The sequence below is a fragment of the Ambystoma mexicanum genome, chromosome 11 (assembly GCF_040938575.1).
Source record: "Ambystoma mexicanum isolate Mex_15411 chromosome 11, UKY_AmexF1_1, whole genome shotgun sequence".
NCBI classification, from domain to species: domain Eukaryota; kingdom Metazoa; phylum Chordata; class Amphibia; order Caudata; family Ambystomatidae; genus Ambystoma; species Ambystoma mexicanum.
In genome coordinates this window covers 985,171,430-985,195,416 of record NC_090934.1, presented here as the reverse complement: position 1 = coordinate 985,195,416, position 23,987 = coordinate 985,171,430, and the positions used below count along the sequence as shown (strand labels likewise).

General features: G+C 46.7%; 1 protein-coding gene across 2 annotated transcripts in view; it reads right to left on the bottom strand.

Annotated features, from left to right (window-relative positions):
* Positions 1 to 23,987, bottom strand: part of CARS1 (cysteinyl-tRNA synthetase 1) — a 1,125,505-nt gene that overhangs the window by 1,001,189 nt on the left and 100,329 nt on the right. For both annotated transcript variants that reach the window (XM_069624151.1, XM_069624150.1), the window contains one exon: positions 17,391 to 17,482. In XM_069624151.1, the coding sequence (XP_069480252.1) occupies positions 17,391 to 17,482 (92 nt within the window). The remainder of the gene's footprint in view (positions 1 to 17,390; positions 17,483 to 23,987) is intronic.

Here is a 23,987-nt window from a genome sequence, read left to right as displayed (position 1 = left end):
AACACCAGTTTACCTCCCTGTGGGCAGTGGTTGAGACTCTTAAGATACGTGAAGTGGATTTACACTTACCAGACGACAGCTCCCAAGGCCCCTCTTCATCTACCTGAACCCAGTCAAGGAAAAACAGGAGGAAGGACCACCGCCAGCCCTATATGGATAGGCAAGAAAGGAGTCCGAACATGGAAACCCCGACCTGACTCACTACCCCAGATGAATGGGCGCTTTGATCAATTCGAAAATAGTGTGGGGCTCAGGTACTAAGGAATAGACCCGGCTACAGAAGGTGCATAGGCTGTGCTTAGTCAATACCGAAATGTTCTCAGGCAACTATAAGGGCACTAGGATTGCACGCTCTCTTTCAGGCAATGCGCCTGATGGTTACCCCACACGGGGTAGTTATGGTTCAGAAGCATTTGTTTTTAGTTTTAGTTTTTAAATTTTTCTTTTTGGCTGTGGTGCAGTTCAGTAGAAGACTATCCAATGTACATTCCTGGTTGCAATGGTAGGCTGGCCATGTTGAGAGACGGTCAGAACAAATGGGAAAATGCATGGAAATGGGGAGCAAAAGCGCTGAAGGATTCAGGGGCAGATGTCAGACCTCAAATTTACTGCTATATGGGATGGCAGATATGAAGGTTGTTTCCCTAAATGTTCAGGGGCTAAATTCACCAAGGAAACGGAAGAGTGTACTGTCCTAACTAGTTGACTTGAAGACAGACATAGCCCTGATCAAGGAGACGCACCTGTTGAAACAAGATTTGCCTTAGTTCCGATACCGGTGGTTTCCCCACCAGTATTTTGTGTCTTCCACCCAGAAAAGGGAGCTAGGGGGGGGGGGAGGGGGCGGTGTCGGTCTCGGGTTAGGTCGCAATTCTTATAGCGGCTTCCCTTCACTTTGAGCGGGTTAAGATCCTAAAAGACCCTTTGGGCAGATACATTGGGTTGATATTACGAGTAGAGGGCAGAGATCTGACCCTAGTATCAATATACTGCCCTAACCAGCACCAAGACCAGATTTACACTCACCTATTCCCGCAAATAGCGAAATTCCAAAAGGGGGAAATGGTGATCAGGGGGGGCGCGGGTGGACTTTAATGTGGTTCTTCAGGGATTGGAAGACAGAACGGGCCCAAGTCCCCCCCCCACAGAAGTGGCTAAAGAGTCTACTCTTAAAAAAGCAATTGGGGATATGAGGTTAGAGTATGGAGACGCCTACACCTTCAGCAGCAAGACTACACGTACTTCTCAATGTCCATCAAAGCTATTCCGGGATTGGCTTTTTCTTGGCATCTAACCCATTCTCCCCTGAATAACCTCGGCCACCATAGATGTAGCCTTGGTCTCCGATCATTCTCCGATAACCCTGAAGCTAGAAGGATGGGGGCAGGACATCTATGGGGTGGAAGCTGAATGATTCCCTGTTGGCTGATCAAGCATTTTGTACCACCATCACAGAGAGGATAACTCAATATTTCCAGGAGAATTTTACGGGGGGATGTAGCCCTCTCCGGGATGTGGGCGGCGATAAAACCTACGCTGAGGGGGGAAATGATTAGCTCAGCTTCAGCCCGGAAGCGAGTCCTCGCGGGCCAGCGAGTACAGGCTGAGACTGGGAAGCCCAATATAAGTTAGATGGGGTACAGAGGACATATAGGCAGTTGCAGGTGGCAAGGGTGGAATTAAAAGCCCTATGCAGACGATATCTCACATAAGCTACTCAGAACGAAAATAAATTATTATAGCACCTCGATTAAGGAGTCCCGAGTACTAGCATATAAACTACCAGGCCAGAGGAACAGTACAGCAATAGGCAGGTTGAGAGACACTCAGGGGCAAATGCATGACGGGGAGGCAACTAAAATTGACCTACTGACCCAATTTTACAACTAATTGTATGCCGCAGAGTCCCTCAATGGCCCGACGCAGAACACGTTTTTGACTGAATCTTCCCTCCCCCAAATATCTAACGCACACAAGCAGGCCTTGGAATCGCCCATAACAACGGAGGTCACGCAAGCAATTGGGGCCCTCCCCAGGAATAAAGCCCCGGGTCCTGATGGGTTCACAGTCCTATTTTATCATAATTTCTTAAGTACTTGCCAACCCAAATGGCCGAAATGTTCAATTCCTTTCTCGAGAGTGGGTCTATTACCGCATCAATGGGAGAATCAACGTTAACATTGCTTGCCAAGCCAAGGAAAGATCCCACGTTGTGCTCCTCATACCGGCCTATAGCAGTTCTAAATTACAATGCCCGTATGTTTTCAAAAATATTAGCCACACGTTGGGGGTGCTCCCGGCAGTAGAAGACAGACAGGATTTGTCCCCGGCCGACAGACATTTGACAACATCTGCCAGACGGTAGACCTCACGGCATGGGCGTGGCAACAAACAATCGCTAGCCCTGCTTTCAATCGAGGCTGAAAAAGCATTTGACCGGGTGGACTGGGGGTATCTGTCCAGGATTCTCATGGGGTTCGGGTTTGGCAAGCTGTTATTAGCCAACTTTGTTCTCCCCTCTGCCCGAATCTAGGTGAACGGGGTCTTGACAGGCCTGGTGAACCTGCACAGGGAGACTCGCTAGGGGTGTCCATTATCCCCCCTCGTCTTTGCCTTGGCGATGGAGCCTTTGGCTTGTCTAGTGCGTTTCTCGACGGATGTTAAGGGGATGGAAGTAGCGGGTTACCAACATAAGCTGGCGCTCTATGCAGACGACCTATTATTTTACACGCAAGACCGCTCCCCACCCCCCCAACCTCCTTAGCACACCTAATCTCTTTGCTGGACAGGTTCCGGGAGGCATCAGGTTTCAAGATCAATTACTCGAAATCCTCATTGTTACAGAATCAAGGGAAACAATAGAGCGACTGAAGTCTAGCTTTCCGTTCTCCTGGGCATCACACTCAATGAAAGACCTAGGGGTCCATCTCACGGGTAGATATACCGACCTATATGCAGCAAATATCCCAACCTTACTGGAGTGAGCCAGACAGGAATTGGAACGATGGGGAGCATCTGAGATCTCATGGCTGGGTAGAATAGCAGCAATTAGATGACCCTACTGCCGAGATTGCTATGCATGTTTCAGGCGCCTCCACTGTGGGTCTCCAGGGCGGTGCTGAAGGAACTACAAGCACAGGTTTTCAAATTCATCTGGTCTAATAAGTTCCCCAGGGTAGCCAGGTTCACACTGATGACAGCAAGAATAGCGGGGGTATTAGCGGTACCAGACATTGAGAGTTACTGCTTTGCGGCTCAAATTGCACCAGTTCTAGAGAGTCAAGCAGCCAGGGATAATCCAAAGCATTGGGTCACGATTGAGCAGGAAGCCTTGGGATCCCCTGTACATCAGTGGTGCTGGATCACCCCAAGAAGTAGAAGATTGGGTAGGAGAGGTCTTCTAACAACAAATGCTACCCTGGAGTGCTGGGACAAGGCCGTACAGCGATATGCCACCACCACTTTCCCCTCGGCGTTGACAGGGGTATAGGGTAACAGTGATTTTCCCCTGGGTATGAGCAGGGGGCAATACCTTCGCTGGTCTGAAGGCGGGTTCAGTAGGGTGGGGTAATTTTTTTCAGGATAACCTCCCCCTCACATTTGACCAATGCAAACTAACATCAGGTTAGGGACGCGGATAGGTATGGCTACATTCAACTGATACATTGGACGTCCCGAGCGAACGTGTCAACCCAGGGGAAGCGGGCCACAACCACCTTCGAGGACTGATTTATAGGAGAACCTCCAGCAGCAAAACTGGCAGTTTTGAACAGGGTACTGAACTCCAAGAGTTTTAAGGCCCCACACAGGTATGTTTAAGTGGAAAGAGGATGTGGGTAGATCCACAGATGATTTAACCTGGTACAACATCTGGACAAGGGTGGGTCAGGCGTTTCAGGTGGTTCACTTTAAGGAAAATGCCTTAAAATATTGTGCAGGTGGTATCTGACCCAAGAATGGCTGCATAAAAGGAATCTGCAGCTCTCCCCCCAATGCTGGTGCTGCGGTTCCTCCCCTGGCTCCTTTATTCACATGTGGTGGAGGTGCCCCCAGATACAGGGGTTCTCAGGGAAGGTGGTTGCCCAAATTAAGGAGCTCTCGCCCAAACTAAGGAGAACTGTGGGTTCACGTTGGTGATGCTACTGGACAACGAAGATACGCAGGGCCATTACAAGCCGGGGGCCAAGGGATCACAGTTACTTACCTATTTCTTGGTGGCGGCAAGACTGGTTATACCAAAGCACTGGAAGAGAAAGGATGAGTCAGACATCAGGGAATGGTGGGCACAGGTTTGGCATGTGGCTGCCATGAGCAAAATTGACGGGACAATGCAGGGACAAATGCCGCAATACCTTGCATACTGGTCTCCACTAATTGCATATGTTAGCAGTCATGGTAACCCCAACATCCACCGTCATTTCATCATTTTCGCTGATATAGTCCAGGTTATGTGACTTAAAGTATGGGTCTAGGTCGCCTGATTTCAATGAACACCACACTTGATTGTGATCCAGACACACGTGGAAATGACCGAGGTTTGCTGCACCACATGGCAAATTGCACATTTTGATTTCAATAGAGATGTTGATATTGGTTTGTTTTTCTTTTTGGTGGTTTTTCATTTTGGTTGCTTTGCTTACAGGTTTAATGACAAATGCACTGTAATGTTTTCTAGTACATACTGGCTGGGACTCGTCAGGAGTAGTAGTATTGGAGTACCAAAAAGAAAATGCATCAGCCATTATTGAGTTGTACAAAGGTGTATGATGAAAATATACTTAATAAAAGTTTAAATTGTTAAACATTTTTTTTTTTTAATTCACGTTTCAATTTCTCGACTTCAAAAACCTACAAATAGTCAGTTCGTCCTTTTCATGGCGGCATTGCCGTGGCAGGGAAGTGCCAGAATACAGTGTTCCATGCGCTGGCGAGGGACCAGGCAACTTTAGGTAAATTTGACAGGGGTTTGGGGTTGACCAGGGTACGTGGAAATTGGCTGCGGGGGATACAGGAAGATGGGGGCATGACTTTACTTACCTGTAGCCCAGCAGGGCAGACAATGGCCCCCTGCTGCACACATGATGTATCATGAGGTAAAGCATGCATTTCGAGCTTCCTGAATAGCTGCAAGTCCCCTGCCATCCTCCGGTGTGCTAATCACCAATAAATAAAATCAGGTTTTATAGCCCGATTCCACAGCAATGGTGAGGCTGTTAACGAAGGCTCAGGGTCATTACCACCCACTGTGGCTCACAAGAAGAGGAGTATAGATCTATTAGTACCCCGGCTCTGTGGCAGGTGAGCAAATGGATCAGCAAAGTTCCGGCCACTCAGTGTATCGCTGGCATGAAGCTGGTGACAAAGGAACAGAGGCAGAAAGTTGGGCAAGGACCAATAAGTGTGGAATTGGATGAGGTGGGGCGTTGGAATGCGGTGACAGGAGTGGGGACATGGTGGATGAAGCCGGCTGCTAGCGTAGAGGCCCCAGGGAGGATTGTGGCTTAGCTGAAACTGTGCTATATCAGGAAAACGAGTCTGGATTTTACCCAATGAGAGACTGAAGTCACTCCCTGGTTTATTAAGAAGTGTTATTACCCACTATAATGGCACTCATTTTATCAACCTTGTGTAGAGAGGCAGACGTACATGTCATTTATAGAGCCCACCCACTCAACTCCGTCATACTGGAAGGACAGCAAGAAAGCACTTTGTTTGACAACTGTTACCATCCCAATACCACCTAGAAGATATGAGAGACGTTGCACGCTCAGACAACCGTTTTAAATGTACCCCTGAACTAATGTGGTAGAAGGAAGTCTGCAGACACCACTAGAACTACAAGTGAAGTCTGACAGATGCAAAGTGATGTCATGATGAGAGGACACGTGGACGCACTGAAACGATATATGAATATCTAAAGAATGAAGATTTGACTGAAGTGACAAAGCAAACCTACATGCGAATACGAAAAAAAATGACATAAACTGAGAAGATAAGTGACTAGAGATGTAGTAGATGTATATACGCAGAAACGCAAGGTAGATAAGACAATGTGAAAGCTTGCTAAAGTAGGAAATATAACGTGGATAAAACAGCCATATTGAGAAAATGGACATCGGCATCGTCTACTAGTAAGCAAGAACCCTCGAGAGGAGAAAGACCAAGGCTGCAGAGCTGACAGGCGCTGGAATAACAGATGTGTGCAAGAACAAAGAATATTTGTTTGGCTAAGGATCAAGGAAGCCACAGCAAGAGGTGACTGCAAGGCACGAAAGGAGTCAGAGAGGATAAGCCATGTACATAGGACATATGTCTCTTAGATTAAGCAATGAACATTTGTGAGTGCCATTGTACAATTAAAGAGATGGAAAACATGCAGAATGGAGCAATCAAGTCTCCAGAGGTTGAGGAGAGTAATAGCACCCAATATAATTGAATTAAATAGCACTAAATAGAAAGGCGAAATTGACAAAATCATGGCCTCCTCACACGTGATTCAGGACCGGAAAACAAGGCCTGTTCATAAAGCGACAGATGAAGACAGCAATGTACCCTCACTCCCTTTAAAGTTCAGTGGAGGGGGGGGCATGGCTAGGCAGCACAATATGCGGACGTGGCTGCTGTAGGCTCTGGGTGTCTGGTTAAATCATTTTAAATGCCCTAAACACTGCAACTGACCAATAAAAGGCTGGCAGTAGGTCCCCTAGACTGGAGGAGCAGACTTCACTGCAGTTCTATGCTCTGCTGAGGGAGCCTGACACCTGAAAGCCTGAGAAGAGACAGCGCGGGTTTGCGCAAAATGGCATGCAGAGCATTAGAATTCCGACGCCTCTGCCCCTGGACCAGAGAAGAGGGCGATTGGATCGGCGCCAAGGTGTGAGGGAAGCTGGTGTGATGTGGACGCAAGGGAGTGCCAGAAGTTGGTGGCCATGCTGCTCGGAAGGAGATACTGTGCAGGTGAAGGGCGAGAGACCGGAGTCCCTCCGATTGGCGTGTCGGCGGCAGAGGCTCCCTCCGGAGCTTATGGAACCAGGACTGCGGGAGACGAGGCGACCGGAAGGGCTCTGGTTTGAAGAGGAGTGATTGGAGGAGGTAGGGAGTGGAGGAGGAGCGGGCTCCCTGGTTTGGAGCCAACGGGAGCATTTTGTAGATGCCGAGCCGACACCCCCCCCCCCCCCCAACACTCCCCCCACTCCCTGGGAGCATCCCCACCTCAGTAATCCGGCGGGCTCCTTGACAGCTGCAGCAACGTGAGGCCATGCGTGACGAGCGCGGCCTTCGTGTGTTACAACGTATAGGCTCGCTCCATCTGTCCGGTCCGGAGCTGGCCTTCTGGAATCCCTGGGCAGAGGCACAGTGAGACAAGCTGCTTAGGTGGAGTGCCTTTAGGGGCAAAGAGCACGCGAATGGACCCAGGGAGGAGACGAGAAGGTGGAAGAGATGAGGGGGGCCCCTGTGACGGGTGCGGTGGGGGAAGGTGAAAGAGGGTCTTGTTGCCTGAGGGCTGTGATCCTCACCTCTCTGCACCACCTTCCTGTGTGGATTGGAAGGCGGTAGAGCGGCCTCTTAGGTGTGCGCTTGGGCTGGCTGGGTGAAGAGCTCAGCAGGGGATAAGGCACCTGGCGCTCCCAGACACTCCTATGGGCTGTCCCAGACCTGGAAATCAGTAATGCTGTCCATGATAACACGCTGCACCTGCTAGCTTGCCCCTGAGGGACACTGCCTCCTTACAGGTGTGCATTGTTGAAGGATCCATTGGGGGGGGGTCCACATTCTATGCGCTTCTTTGGGCCCGAGTGTGTTGATTCTCGTCTGCCCTTCTGGATAATGCCCAGGTCTGGACATAAGCACAAGGGGAGCGAAATTACAGCGTACCTGGCCCGTTCTGTTTCTGCTGCCCAAAAGATGCAGACTACTAAGGCGGATGTCCATGCCTCGCGGGGGCGGGGGACTCACCCACAGAACCTTCCATTTCCAAGCAATGCTTTGAAGAGATGTAGAAAACCCTCAAGCAAAAGATTACCCAGGAGATAACATTGGAAATAAAATCCTCTAAAGACTCTTTAGCATGCTCCATTGCTGATCTGTGTTAGGCAGAAACCTGTGCAGTTCCCTTAGGGACCACTGCAAAAGATTTAAGACTACAGGTGTTTGGCAGTAAACCCACTTGGTAGCAGTCTGTACCACACAGATTCACTTGGCAGCTGTGGCTGAGCAGTCAGACTTCCCTCAGGAATAGTTAGGCAGTATACAGAGTATACACAATAGGTACAGAGATACAGTAGCACAAGCAAACACTGACCAGAGCTTTGGTGTCAAAGTATATAATTATTTAAAGACACACTTGTAAATTACACTAGCATAAAGAGAAAAGTAAATTCAGCACACAGTCACTATTATATATATATACAACCCTAATTGCTTACTAGACAAGTCTTAATGAGAAACACCACTTATTTTCAGACAGAGGTGAGCGCTTAACATAAGATGGCACTCTAATAAGTTATTAAAAAGGGAGGGAAAAGGCAGAGTTATGGAAGCACACACATTTCAATACTTTTTAAAGAACCACAGTAAGGCAAGATAGGCAGAGTTCTACTGGAGAGCAAGGAAGTCAATTGCAAGGCCAACTTTTGGAGAGAGCAAGCAGAAGGGGTCCAGGTTCACAAAGTGGGGTTATTCCCAAAGAGTCTTGTAGATAGTTCGCACACAAAAGAGTGAAATTAAAGTCAGGAAAAGTTAGCTAGATTGTCCCAGGCCAGCCCAGGTTAGAAAGTCGAGGCTTTACTGTCACCCTGAACGATCTGTCTCAAGGGAAGCCTTAAGTGTGAAGGAAGCTCCAGCGGGGGCAGTTGCTCCTGGCAGCGGGTGCAAGTCGATGTTTCATCCAGAGGCAGAGGAGGTCTCACCGTGGAGGAAAGATGAAGGTCGTTGCACTGCCAGGGAAGAAACCAGCCGCTGAGTTCTTCGGTTAAAAGGTACTACCCTTCTCTTTGCGGTAGTGGTAAGCCGTGGTGTTATGGTTGCCGGGGTGCTTGGCACGGGCAAGGCGGCCACGAGATGCTCCAAGAAGGTGAAAAGAAGGCAAAACTGGTTATCCCCACCAGTCAAAGGAAGAAGACTCTCCGGACTGGAGATCTCCTCTGTCGTCGAGAAAAGTGGCGAGACGGTTCAGCAGGGCTCCACCGGTGGTGTCGTCGTTGCAGGTCGGCTCAGCTTCTCCCTCCTCGGATTCTTCGGTCCTGTGGCGACTTGTGAAGTTTCAGTCCCCAAAGCCCTGCTTTTATGCAGCAAACCCCGATTCATTCAGCCTAGCTGTCAATCAAACATGCTAAGTGGTGAGCCGGCCGACTCACCACTTGGACCAATCACACAAGAGTGCGACTTGAGTTACCAAGGTAACTCAGTCCAGGGTGCCTAAACCCCCTCGCACACCCCCTGTGGTACCCAGACAGAGTGGCAACACTTTTGGAGGCTTCTGTGGAGAAGCCCGCCAAAGAGTGGAACAAAGGGCTCGACTTGGGTTGGAGTCACAGAAGAGAACACAAACGCCATTTTAGAATCGAGTTCTGGCAAAAAATACCAACTGGTGAATTAATATTAAATAAATAAACCGGCAGTATGTTCGAGGCTATAGGAATTAAATAATTAAAGTTGGTAGCCTCGAACAATGGGAAAATCCCATAGAGATATATTTGCGGTCGAATATAAAAAGTAGTATCCACTGCCACCAGCCAAAACTCGATCAGGGGGGGACGGAGACGTGTCCCCTCGAACAACAGACCCCGGGGCAATCTAATTGCCCCGACCAGTACGTCCACAATATGATGGTTTGTACTGGTTTCTGTTCATAATTTGGGACTAGCAAAGCCAATGGTGACTTTACATGCCCTGGGAGACAGTAGTCAGTCCCAGGGTATGGAGTCTATGTTTCGGGGTCGCTACGACACCCCTGGGTTACGACACGGAGGGTGCTGTGTAACCAACATCAAAAACAGATGAGACCCTATGGAGTAAAAGACCCCATAGCCCATAAAACACATGGAAAGACAAAGAAACACCTCAAATCATGTCTAAGAGTGGGAGTAAAAGAGTCTCACTCTTAGCAGGAGAGAAAAAAATAAACCCCAAAAAATCCAGCAAAGCTGCTGGGGGACTCACTAGGTTTGGGAAATTAGCCTTTACAGAGAATTCTCCCTAACAATCTGGACTCTCACTTATCTGGATTGGAGGCCACAGTCAATGACTTAGAACATTTGGCATGTGAACAAGCATATGGGAATGAAGAGCTCACTGGGAAAGTCAGGGATATTGAGCAGCGGCTGGAGGAATTGGGGGCTAAACAAGTAGACTTGGAAAACCGCTCAAGAAGAAATAATATTCAATTACGTGGCATTCCAAGACAAATTCTTGATCAAGACCCCCCCGAATACGTGAAGGCTCTTTTTAAATCTTTACTATCCCTTGGAGATTCGGAGGAATTGACTTTAGACAAGACCCACCGAGTCTACTCGTCACTCCAACAGAGGCAGAATTTCCTTCCAGATGTTCTTTCTAGGGTCCATTTCTTTCAGCAGAAAGAGGCAATAATGGCAGTGGCTAGAAAGGCGGAGCAAGTGAATTTGAGGGTCTACTATAACTTTCTTCCAGGACCTGTCACCATTACATTAGCGAATTGCAAGCGCCTCCAGAAAGTCACAGCCTGGCTCCAAGCAAAAAAGGTCAGTTATCGTTGCGGATACCCATGTAAGCTTCTTTTTGAACTGCACAACCAGCCCTACTCTATTGGCTCGGAGGAAAAGGCAAGGCAGCTGATGATGACGGCATTGACATGGGAAATGGTGATCCGAGAGAGTCGGCTATTAGCCCCACGGCCAAAGACATGAGGAGGAAACCCAAGGGATGGGCTATGGTGAAGGGTGGGGATGGGAAATATGGGCTCTACATGACTTGAGGAGTGGGCCTGGATCCAACGATTCCTGAAGCTTAAATGATTGGTGGACCTGAACTGCTAGATATGGGCAATTATGTCATATGCCAAGCTTAATTGATTGCTTAGCAGGGCAATACCTGCCTACTGTATAGCTGTTGATAGCGAGTCAAGTTGCATGCTGTTCTGGTTATATGTTGGGACTTGGTTCCCTTTTGGGCTTCACTTAAGGCGAGAGAGTGATTTGACCGGGCACCCAGATATGGATTGCACCCACTGGTATCGCCTTTGTGCGATGTTGTATTGTTGTGAGAAGTCTGCTGTGGCCTTTGGTCTTGTTCTCACTGTTTTTATTTTCTTTGTTATATATATTAATTTAGCTCATTTTAGGCCTGGATTGCTTTATGATTTATTCTTGCCATTCTATTGTAACTGTTCTTACCAAAATGTCGATAACGGTGCTATTTTGACAGCAGGGGAGGGGATCATTATTGTCTTTGGGAATGTCGAACTATCTAGAATGCACTCTCTCAATGTATGGGTGGATTTGCTGGGATACATGGGAGAGGGGATCATGTAGGGATGGTTCTTGATTTGGAGGGATTTTGTCTTTAGGGCTATGCAGAAGCCGGTGCGAGATCAGAGGGACTGGTCAGAACTTTAACTGCCTCATCTTGAACGTGCAAGGCCTAAACTCCCCTCTAAAACGAAAGCTCATTTCATAGATTAATAACTCTCAATCCTGATCTCTTGTTTCTTCAGGAAACTCACCTTCTGCAATCAGATGAGTTTCGGCTTAATACCAAGTCTTATCCCACTAAATACTGTGCTTCCTCTGGTCCAAAGTAGCGAGGAGTGGCTATTCTGATGCGTAGGGATGCCCCCCTGAAGGTGCAGAAAGTGTTGCATGACAGATGACAGATACATTCTGTTGGTGGCCGAATTATGGGGGCGGAAGGTGACACTGGTCTCGTTGTACGTGCCTAACTCTCATCAAGATGCGTTCTTTGCCTCCTTGTCGAAGCTGTTGTTTGAGCAGGCAGCGGGGGAACTCATGGTGGCAGGCAACTTTAATGCTGTGGTCAATCCATTGGTTAATAAGACTTTGCCCCCCTCTGCTGCAGATAGGAATAATTTTTTGGCACTCACGTCTCTGCTCCGCGAACATTCGCTTATTGAGGCCTGGCAGTTTTCTCATCAGGAGGATCAGGATTATACCTTTTGTTCTGCAGCACATGGCGGCTTCTCCAGATTGGATATGTTTCTCATTTCAGACAAATTTGTTCCCCAGCTAATAGATGTAAAATTCTCCCGCAGGCCTTGTCTGATCACGCTCCAGTATCACCAACAATGGCCCCTTTCAGTGCTGCCCCACTCCCTGCAAGGACGTGGCGCATGAATGAACTCTTGTTGGGGGACCCCCAGTTCCGGAATAGCGTCTCTACAGCCATAGCTCAACAGTTCTCTGAAAATGACACGGGGGAGGTATGGGATGCATGGAAGGCTGTGATTAGGGGACATATTACAGCGTTAACAGTGGCCAGATGGGAATTTAGGAGACAGGTACAGGAACGGTTGGAAGGGGAATTGCGAGAGAGGGAGGAATTGTATAAAAGAAAACGCTCCGGGCGACTGCTCAGGGATGTGCGAGTAGTCCGTAAAGCCTTGGAAGCTCACCATATGAGTCAGGCAGGATATGGCATTATGAGAACCAAACAATTTTATAATTCAAGAGGGTATAAGGCGAATCGGCTGTTGGCAGCCAAATTGAAAAGGCAGGCAGGGTGTAATCGTATAGACTCCCTGAGAGATGCTAGCGGGAAACGTATTTACACAGAGGAGGGGAAACATCAAATTACTGAAAACTTGGTTAGGGAGCACTCGCCCCCTTTTCATACAGATCTGAGAATAGCCTAGAAATTCATACAGGAGGCACAGTTGCCTTAGGTGGCCCAGGCGTTCCGGGACCGCTTAGAGGAACACATTATGCTCAAGGAAACGGAGCTTGCAATCCATTTGGAAAGGCCCTAGGTCCAGATGGCCTTACAAAAAGATTTTACAAAACCTTGGCACTGAGCTGGCCCCTTATTTGAATAAGGTATTTAATATCATTTGGGCCACGGGCTCAGTGTCCAAATCCATGGCTGAGTCTGAAACCACCTTTATTTTGAAAAAGGGGAAAGACCCGATGGTGTATATCTTACCGTCCTATTGCTCTATTAAATACGGATGCAAAGTTACTGAGTAGGATTATAGCAGGACGATTAGGCGAGATTCTTCCGACTTTGATAGAGGTGCTTTATCCGTAATCGCTCAACGCAGGATAACATTCGTCAGGCCCTAAACGTAATTGCTCTGGCCCCAAGGATCCCGGGGAGATTATCTATCTTATCTTTAGACGCCCATAGGGCGTTTGATAGCATGTCCTGGGATTATCTGAGACTAGTTTTGGATGGGTTTGGTTCCAAATTTTCGAAATGAATAACCTCAAGTTTCCACTTTCCTTCAACTAGGGTTTGGTGAGTGCATGCTGGACCCCCCCTGATTACCCTAGGCAAAGGGACGAGCCAGGGGTGGCCCTCGTCTCCGTAAGTTTTTGCTTTGGCAATAGAGCCCTTGGCTCAGCAAATCAGACTCCACCCTGAGATATTGGGCTTTGAGCATGCAGGACAATTTCATAAAATAGCTTTATACGCAGATGATCTGGTCTGCTTCTTGAGGGGTATTGGTAGTTCTATCCCACCATTGATGAACCTTCTGTCCCGTTTTGCTGAGCTTTTGCTGAGCTATCGGGGTTTCAGGTGAACCCATCCAAGTCTATTGGATTGACCCTGACCGAGATCCCCAGTAAGGTGGCAGCTATCCAGGCTCAGTTTTCTATTCCATGGTCTACTACCGAGATCGCCTACCTGGGAATAAAATGTACTCTGTCTTACTTGTGTCTCTTCAAGGCCAACATACCCGCCCTATTGAAAGAGGCAAAGGACTGGCTCTTATATTATCAAGAGATATCTTGCTTGGGCCGGATTAGCGCGCTTAAAATGACCTTACTTCCGAGACTTTTATATGTCTTTCAAGCCCTTCCAGTGCGGATTCCGGAGGAGGACCTTACTGAGATGCAGAAGGCATTCAGTCGATTTGTTTGGAAGGGGAGAAAGCCCAGAATACCTCTTAAACTCCTTACTAGGGGAAAGGCTTTGGGAGGCCTGGGGCTGCCCTCAATTCATTCAAAGATATAGGGCTGCACAGATTGCCGCTATGCTGACCTGGGCAAACCCTTTAGAGTCTCCTAAATGGCAGGTTATCGAAAAGGCTGAAGCCACATTCCCGTTGGCCCAGCTTCCGTTCCTCCCCAGAGAGGCCGAACCTGTGGACATGCTCTCTTGCCTACTACGGCTTTAACGCTCCAGAGTTGGGACAAGGCCTGCACACAAAGAGGGATCAAATCCGGCATGGGCCCTCTCTCCCCTATCTCCCAAGGCCCGGCCTTCACGCCGGGTTTGGCGGTTGGGGCATTTCAGAACTGGGAACCCGCTGAACCTGTGCGGTTAAGAGACTTGTATAAGGATCGGGAACCACTGACGTTTGCTGAATGCAAAGAACATTTTAATTTGTTGGAATCTGAACGTTTTCGGTACATTCAGCTACGGCATTGGATAACTAATGTGGTCACTTGCAAAGCTGGGGCCAGAGACCCGATTGGGATAGAATTAAACGTGCTAGAAGGTCAGCGGGCTCACAGAGTCTCAGCCGGTTACAAACTTCTAGAGAATGTCCCTTCTGGGGAGAAGCTCTTATAGGAGGACGTGGGAGGAGGAGTTGGGCTTGGAGATCCCAGATGAATCTTGTTTGAGCTCTAACGATATGGCTTAGAGCTCAAACAAGTTCCTGATGTACAATTGTGAAAGAGAATGCTATTAAGCTGCGTTACCGATGGTATGTACCTCCAAGGCGGTTGCACGCAATGAACCCCGACTATCCGGACACATGTTGGCATGGCTGCGGCGAGAAAGGGGATCTGGCACATATGTGGTGGCACTGCTCTGATATACAGTCCTTCTGGATGGAGGTACGATCCAAAATGAAGGAGATTACAAGGGTCTTGCTTCCTATGGGCCCACTGGTGTTAGTGCTAGGAGATGCCTCAGATGATGGATCCTTCCCTATGTCTGGTTATGGAGCAGCCCTACTCTACTCTCCTTATATCGGCTCGGATCACGAGGGCCCGATTCTGTAAGTCTGTAGAGGGGCCACATATAGCTTACTGGTGGGTGAAGGTGTGGGAATTGCTAGGCCTAGAAAAGCTCTCGACTATGCTAGAAGGGAAGAGGCCAAGATTTAGGCGCATCTGGGGGCCATTCCTGGACTTTATGCGGGACAGAGAGGAGATGTTCTTTCAGCCATTGTTATTGAAGCACTTTCTGAAGCCGTGAGGCAGGTGCTGGAAGCCCTCATTTCATTATCTGAATCTTGTAATTGACATTGTGTGTTTTTTTCTTTCTTGTCCTTTCTTTCTACCTCCTTCCTTCTTTCCCTGGGCGGTGCTTTCTTTTTCACTCCCCCCGCCCCCCTCCATTCACATTAATTTCATGGGCTCCTTCTTTGTTGAGTCTTAAGTAGGAGTTAAAGAGATCGGTGCCGTGTTTAATGAGCTTCCTGGTTGGTGTATACTCGGAGAAAGGAATGAATAATGAATGTTTATTATGCGGCAACTCACGTAAGAATCTACTGACTGCTATTTAGCAATGTAGCTTCCTATATTCACCCTTGTATGACTGTTTGGGTGATCTCAGGTTGTTTTATGAATTATGACCATCAAATGACTCAAGGGGGGGGAACTGCTTGTTGTTTAATGAATTTATTATGTGCCCTCACAGAAAGTTCTGTCACTGTTGATCATTATATTCTGAAAACTCAAAATATTCTTATAAATAAAGTTCAGTGGAAGAGAACAGTCAGCAAGATCAACTACAAAGAAGTCGTCTTGGGTTAGGGCTTAACTGATGAGAGATGTTCTCTTGCATCCCTGTTCGTTGCTTACGTGCTGTTAACAAGTCGAATGTCCAAGGTTGGAAGAGAGTGCCAACCAATCATGAGGGTCTATGTAATGGTGAACTATACATTGCAGCAGAATTCTATCCGCTGCTGTTATGATATTATCTGTATTTTATGTATTTAGAGGTAGTACAAGGCGTGTCCACCAGATAAGGGGCATCCAATGATTATACTAACACCTATACAACTTATAAGTATATGTTTCCCTTGACCAATCACTCCGCCCGATAGGCTTTTACTGTTAACCACACAGGATGACTTTATAGCTGACGTATGTTGAGGCATAAAACCTTTTGAGTAACTGAAATGCATTGATAGTGTGTGAACTGCAATCTGTTCACCAGGTTTCTCTACTTTATTGAATTGATAATACAGTAGTATTTTGCCATATACTTCGAGTCTCTCCAGTTATTTGGGCCCGAGATCATTTATAGTGGTACTCCCTTTCGGCACCTCGAACGCTCCAGGTGCTATTGCACACTCAGAATAATGCGGTGGCTTAGTCAACCCTGCAGTGACTGCAAGTCAACACTTAACTTGCTAAGCTATTGCAACTCTGCCAGAAAACCTTATCTCTAGGCAAAGCAAGGGAGACATCCACCTATCTCCTTTCCATCCAATGACAATAAAATTGTCAAACCTAACTTCCAGCTATACGAGCTCAGAAAAATCAAACACTCTAATAACTTCCTTTCCCTGGTATGTGGCTTAGTCATCTCCCACATCACAGCGGGCAACACATTCAATTTTGACCATTTTTGATTCAGCAACACTTCACAGTTGGTTAGAAATGCTACAACCACAACATCGCAATGTTGGAGTAGCAACATTTGTTCTCATTGGAAGCTGCAATCAAGTATACAGCCATTTGCTTAACACAGCAATATCTTCACCACCAGACTCTTGCATATCCCTTAGTCCCACAAAATAACTCCAAACACTTACAAAACAAACATTATGAATGCAAAGTCCAGTTCCTGCAAGTAACCTTGGAGACCGATTTCTGGTGAAGTCACCTCTTCACAGGGATGCAAGGCAGTAAAATGGTTGGCCTCCTGAGGAGCTTCAACTTCTCCGAGACCTTACACAACTAGTTTGAGTGTACGTGTTTATGAACAGAAGATAAATGTGGCCACTTTGTAGCACTAAACCTGATCAAATAAGAACTATATTACTGAGGTTTCTCTTATTTTAATTCACTGCAATACATTTTTTACAACCTATGCTATTCATCTATTATTTGTCAATCCGATGAATCATATACTGAAAACCACACAAGGCATTTGTTCTGTTAAATCTGTGCACGTCCAGTTCAAACAAGAAACAGGATCTGATGCAGGTGTTGAAAAGTGGCATGCTGAATTTCAAACAGAGGAGAAACATATTGCTGCCCGCCCACACATACCTTACTGCGGGTGAGGCTGTTGTAAAGTCTGAGCTGTGTTTGTTCTTTCCTATCAGGGGCAGTCCATTGTGGCTGCACACGTTTTGCTCTACCTAAAAGGAAAAGAAACGTTGAATGTCAATCTCTCTAGCCTGCACATCTTTTACCGATCCATATTTTATGACTTCAGACATTAAGATCTGAAACAAAGTCTAAAATCCAACAGTTTGGTATTTAAGGACATTGAAAAGCATTCCATAATGACTTCAACTTCTTAGACCCAATTTGCAGAGCACACAATTTTAATAGAACAATGGTGTGTTTCAGCCTGGAGAAAATGGCTAACTAATCTGAAAAGTAATCTTAGAATCAATATAGCAAATGGATATGGGTCGCGCACACACAAGGGCATGCCAAGGGTATCTGATTGTTACTGAGACCTGTTACACCAGCGCTCACCCATCCCGCATTGGAAACATCCAGGATACAAAAAAAGAATGCAGGGAGCGGGCCTGGCAGTAGGCTTGTGCAGAACGTTTCTCACATTAGCTGCTGTGGGACATACTCTGGCAAAAAATGACCTAAGCATCAGATCAATTAGTGGTAATAAGTGTGTGGGCCTGAGCATTATGGTATAGTGCAGCATATGCCAAATGCACAGAGCCCCCGCAGGGGCTCCTGAGTCAGGTGCAACAATTGCTTTTAGGTTCATGGAGTTCGGAATGCCTCCAATGTAATTGGTCGTATAATGCAGAAGAGGAGGTCAACATAAAAATAAAAGTTTGCTTTTGTAATGGGGAGGAGTTAAAGGATATTCAAATTAACACATCAGGGGAAAATCAGGTTATCAAGGGCACAATTGCACAAGCCAGAGTGCGCTTCCGGTGGTTTGATATAAAAACAGAAAGAGTGATTCCAATTGCCTTTCAAAGATAGGCCAAATACTACCATTAGTAGTAACAAAAGTGAGAAAATAAAATAAATAAAAAATACGTTTTGCAAAAAACTTCAGGTCAACCTCAACTGTGAATGACCCAAGCAAATATCTTCCTTGCTGACCAAAAGCTGAGACACCCAGATGGTGCAATCCTTAGAAGGACAAAATGGTAAAACCACAAGAAGGTACATTAAACTACATTTTGCACAGGCCACATAGATGGAAAAGTGACACATTACAAAGAGGTGGGCAGTTGTTAAAACCCCAAAAAGGAAATGGTGGATAGCTTTAAATGAAACATTTAATGACTATTGGGAGTATGATATACCACACTAGTGGATGCCCTGAAACATTTGTAAGCACATGTGCCAACAACTTAACATCCAAAGAAAGGAAGAATGGACTGTTGGAGTTGATTCATGCTGAGGAGAAGTCTCTAAAAGCAGAGCGTAAACGAGTGGAGAAAGTCTATGCAGTAACCCCGCAGCAGCTGTCTGCTCTCATTTGCTATTGCTGTGGAAGGAGGAGCTGCATTGTTAAAATCCCCAACGGACCGCGGAGCGGAGTGAAGACAGTCTGTGCAGGCTGCAGGGCGAGGAGGCACAGACTGAACCGACATTTTTCTGGCCGCAAGAGCTGGTGAGTATTTCAAATAATATCTAGACTTCGTGCATTATTGGGCCGGAGTGTCTGGGAATCGTACTCTCGCATTAGGAGGACGAGCTCCTTGTATATGTATGACTTACGGAGCAGAAAGGATAAAATGTTTCCCCCAATGGATGGAGCTCTGATCACGGATGAAGAGATTTTGGCTGCAATTGGTATGCCGCTCACTCAGTTGCCTTTGGCCGCCATGTCTCCCGCCCACAATAAAAAGTGAATCGGCCCCCAGACAGAACCAAGGTAGTTGGGACCGAGCACTATGAACAATATTCCAGTGAATTTGGTAGGGAGTCAGTCGGCAGGTAAATCTTCTGCCAAATTAATTACATCCCATTTCCCATTAAAAGGCAAGCAAGGTGGTGTTGTCACACAAGGAATTAGGATAATTGTTAATCTCCAGAAATACCACAACTGCTCCACGAGTGACTATGGAACCTTCAGCTCATTCTATTCAGAACAGAGATGACTCAAGCTATTAGATTTGCCACTCGATAATGGTCACTGGTATATTCGGGACATCTTTCTCGTCAACTGGATTTTTGCCCCCTTATATTCCTGCAAGGAACTCTGATGTCAATTCACAACACACAGGGAGGGGGTGTCTTCAGGGGACCAATCACTGGTGGAAATAAATCAGGTTCTTTGTATTATAGTTTTGTTATATGAGAGTCTCAAGGCGGAAACGAAAGCTAACTCAATACTATGGGAATTCCTACTTTTTAAATTTGAAAACATAAAATTGCATGTAACTGCTAAGGAGTTTCTATTTTCTCATGGCTTGACAAAAAATAATGTTGGGATGGCATCACCTGTGGTGTATCCCGCAGTAATCAATGACAGGGTAGTTATAGTGGATGCTGACCACGGAAGATGGGGGACAGAGGACACAGTGGTTTGTAATCAACAAGAGTTGGGGCACATGGTGAACTGCAACTCAGAAAGTGTTATTCTCTGTGAAGTTGATTCTGCCCCCGTAATGAGGGGGGATTCCCCGAGGAGAAGCAGAGGTGGGAGCTTACCAGGGAGTTGGGCCTGTAGACGTGTAAAATAAGAAGCCACTGCGGTCTCTAGACCAAACAGTGAGCTGCAAGAAGAGAGGAGCTACCAATAATATCTGGAGAGGGGGATACTGATTAAGGACACTCTGGAGCATCTAAAATTATCCAATTGCCTGTTCATCAGAAAGTGTGGAAACTGAAAACACCCATAAGAAAAAAAAACGAAAAACTACCCGAACTCGAACTTGAATACTCGGGCTTTTAGACACTTTCTAAACAGCCTATTATCTCAACCAGGTGTGAAAATGGCATTATGAATAGCAGCCAACTAAGAGCCTGTGGCTAAGTATAAACAAATCACAATTAGCTGCTCAGGAAAGACAAATGCTACAAAAGTGCCCAATACCAATAAGGAGGAACTGCTAGCAAGTGCCAGAGCACCAGTTTTACATACAGAGCAAAGGCTCCCAGCGGGACAGACGCATCAGTGGGGGTGACTTTGGTGAATAAGCAAGATAAACCATCACTTCAGTGGATTGATTGTTTAAGAACTTATCAACTCTCTGTACCCAGTGATCAATCCTCCCTGAGACATTTAAGTGAAGAGTTGAATAGGATAGATGTTCAGGCCCAAGGGTCCACAAATCGTTAGGATATCAGGGGGTTGGGTGGTGCTGAACTTCGCCCTGTGGGTTTGGTGGTCCTCGCAATGTGGCAAGGGAACCAGATCTATTAACAAATCATCCCATTGCTTTGCACTTGCTGCTAGAAATTCCAACTTTGGTGTGAATTTTCAACAAACGATATAACGAGAGTACGTACACTTTCTAGACCGACAGAGAACCGATGGATCAGTGGTTTATTTTAACTTGAAGTTGGTTGCCGATGTTGTTTTACAAGTAAGAGAATCATTAAGAGTGTTTGGATTTGAATTTTCAAAATATGTGTAGAATACATTTGTTGGTATTGTAGCTAAGGGATTGTATAGACCAACCAGCAAAATGCTGAAATTGTAGCGCTGCAGTAAACATCAGAAGAAACAAGGGACTGTTTGTGGTTATTCAATTCGAGCCAACACTAACCATTAATATCTATGAACTCTGAAGTAGGTGGGAATGTGCCCCTTTCTATTGTGTCATGGAATACACAAGGCCATTCCCACCTGTTTACCAAGCCTGTGGTGGGTTGTGAACTGAAGTCTTACATGTCAGTGTGTCTCCAAAACACTTGGAAATCCCACCAGTGTTTGATTGGTATAGTGTATTTTCTCAATCTGCAAGGCGAAGAGAGAGGGGCCGTCAGTACGGAGGCCTCTTTACTTTGGTTAGATTGGCAAGTAATATTCAGGTTAAGAAGTCTGCAGACATATTCTTTGAAATGTTAGCAACCCATGTGCAAATATTGGGTGATGCAACTTTTAACCTTTTCATAGTGAATGTGTATTGGCATGAAAAAAATTGTAAATTTGGCTTTGATTCTAGATTATTTGACAAGATTCGTTAATGTCTGGTGTGAATTATATGTGGAGAGTCAGGTACTCTTAGCAGGTGACTTGAATTCTGAATGTATGGGTATTGCCGAGCAAACAAGTCATTCAGGGTTGAATGCTCATTCTCAAAACAGTGGAGAGGTACTCAATGGCCGAGATATATAAGGGGGTCGGGTTTATATCCACTCAATTGGTCTGTCCACTGGGATATTCCTCACGGTCCAACGTGCTCTAACAGGCAGGTGCATTCGACCAGCGACTACATTTTCGTGAGTGATTGGATGCTTGAGAAGTGTAGTCTGTTGACTATTCTCCCCACTCCATTCAGTGATCATGCTAGGGTGACAGCAACATTTGTATGGGATAAATCAGTGAAACATCCTGATGTATTAGGTCCAAATGACTTGCCAACTAATCCATCGGGAAGTTGAATATACTGGAACCACACGTTGGAAACCAGGGTGAGCCAATCTTTGGTGGATGCACTTGAAATTGCTTCCACATAAATGTAAATATTGGTTGTTCCCTGCGCCTAACTTGGAGATATTCACAAAAGACTTGATCCAGGAGAATCATATTTGGGCTGTACTACTGGGAAAATGAAATCTAAAAAAACATGCTCATGTATATAATGACGGAGTGTTAGTGAAAAAGCGTCAGTTAAAGGTTGTTAGGTCTTTAAATCAAAAGGTGGGATCTTACTCCTGAAATAAAAAGGAATTTGATAAGGCATTCGCAGCAAGTGTATAGGAACTGGCTTTGAAATAATCATGTGAAAAGTAGCCAAGAGAATGCAGAATCACACGCTCAGGTTTTTGGGTGTTTATGAATAATATGGACCCAGTGCAATCAGGGAAACACATTAACACAGTAGCAGAGTGTGATTGGGTATAACATTTTTCTAATTTATACACCTCTCTGGTAGGTAACATGGTGATTCCTCAACCAGACTGGAGTCCATCGGATAAGATTGACCTTGATTATTTTTATCAGGATAGCATCTTGGAAGTAATAAAGAATCTTAGTACATCCCGGGCCCCAGTCCACAATTGTCACGCCACTTACCTGGAGACCGGGATTCTCTGCACCCGCTTTCCCCTCCACCTCTTGGCGTGTCTACCCACGCTTTCGCGCATGGGGATCCGCCATGGGGAGAGCTTTTGGGGTCCGTGCTGGAACTCCACTGCGCATGCGCGGGAGACCGCGGTCACGGTTCCGCGCATGCGCCGTGGATTGGGCCCTCGCGATTGGAAGGGCTTGCCTTCCAAGCCTCGCTCTGGGTCCGCCGGCGCCCGGCGACGAAACGGCTTGAGTTCCAAGTCTCATGGGTGCCGGCGACCCATAAAAGGGAGCAGTGATCAGGAGCAAGTCGCGTCTCAACGCGGTTTGTTCCGGATTGTGTTGCCCGCTCACTCGGCTTCCGAGTTTCCTGCTTGCTCCTGCCTTCTGCCCTGACTCCAGTTACCTGCCTGGCTCCTGCCTTCTGCCTGGCCCTGTTTCTCCCCTCCTACCCATCTTCCTCTCCAGCGGGTCCCTGGGCCATTTGTTTAGCTCTAGCTTTGCTGTGGGTTCCCTCTCCCAGTTCTTGGATTCCCCTGGCTTTCCATCCCAGTCCTTGGTTCCCTCCTTGTTACTTGGGTCTTCCTACTCCTGGATTAGTTCCCCTCCTCCAGTCTGAGTCCTCACCTGTTTGCTCCAGACTTTTTGGACTATCTGGGGTTCACCTGTCTGGCCAGTCTCTCCCAGACCAGTTTCCTATTGCATGCTAGATCCTCTCCTTCCTGTGGACAGTGTTCTACCAGCCCTGTCTTCACCTCGTGATCATCTTTGGCCAACTTTGGACTTGACTCGGCCACAGCATCAGTTTCATTTCTCCTGGAATAGGCTCTTTTGGACTTCACCCTTTGGCAAGAATCTTCAGACTAAGGACTTTGAACTTCCGCCTCTTCTGCCTGTGCCTGCACAGTCCCTACGTCACGCTAATCAGGAGAGTGCATCCCGTGACGTTGGGAGTCGGTCCATCTTCCACCCAGTATCAAATTTGGGTGGTGGAGAGGCTGGTTTCTCGTGTCACTTGCTCATCTTGCAACTGGTGGCAGTCTGGCTGCCTCATCAAGATCAACTACCAAGCAGACAGGTACGCAGCATTCTCGTGATACACAACTTAACAACAATGGCTTATTGAATTATTTGTTTAAAACTAATCCAGAGGCCTGGGCAGTAGCTCTTAACATTATTTTTAATAGTGTGGAGACATTGGATCTCTTTCCTGATACATGGTCCAAGGCACATATTGTTTCAATATACAAAAGAGGGGGGCTGAGCACTTGCTCCTTAAATTACAGACCTATTGCTTTTCTGGATGCGAACAGCAACTTTTTTGCATCCATCTTGATGTTTCATCTAGAGGAGTGTGCTCTGGTAGCCTACAGGTTGTCGAAATGGAAAACCAGCTTTCGCCGGAACTTAGGAACATCCTTAAATGGAACAATAGTTACAATTATTCAACATCTGACCTGGGACGGAAAGAA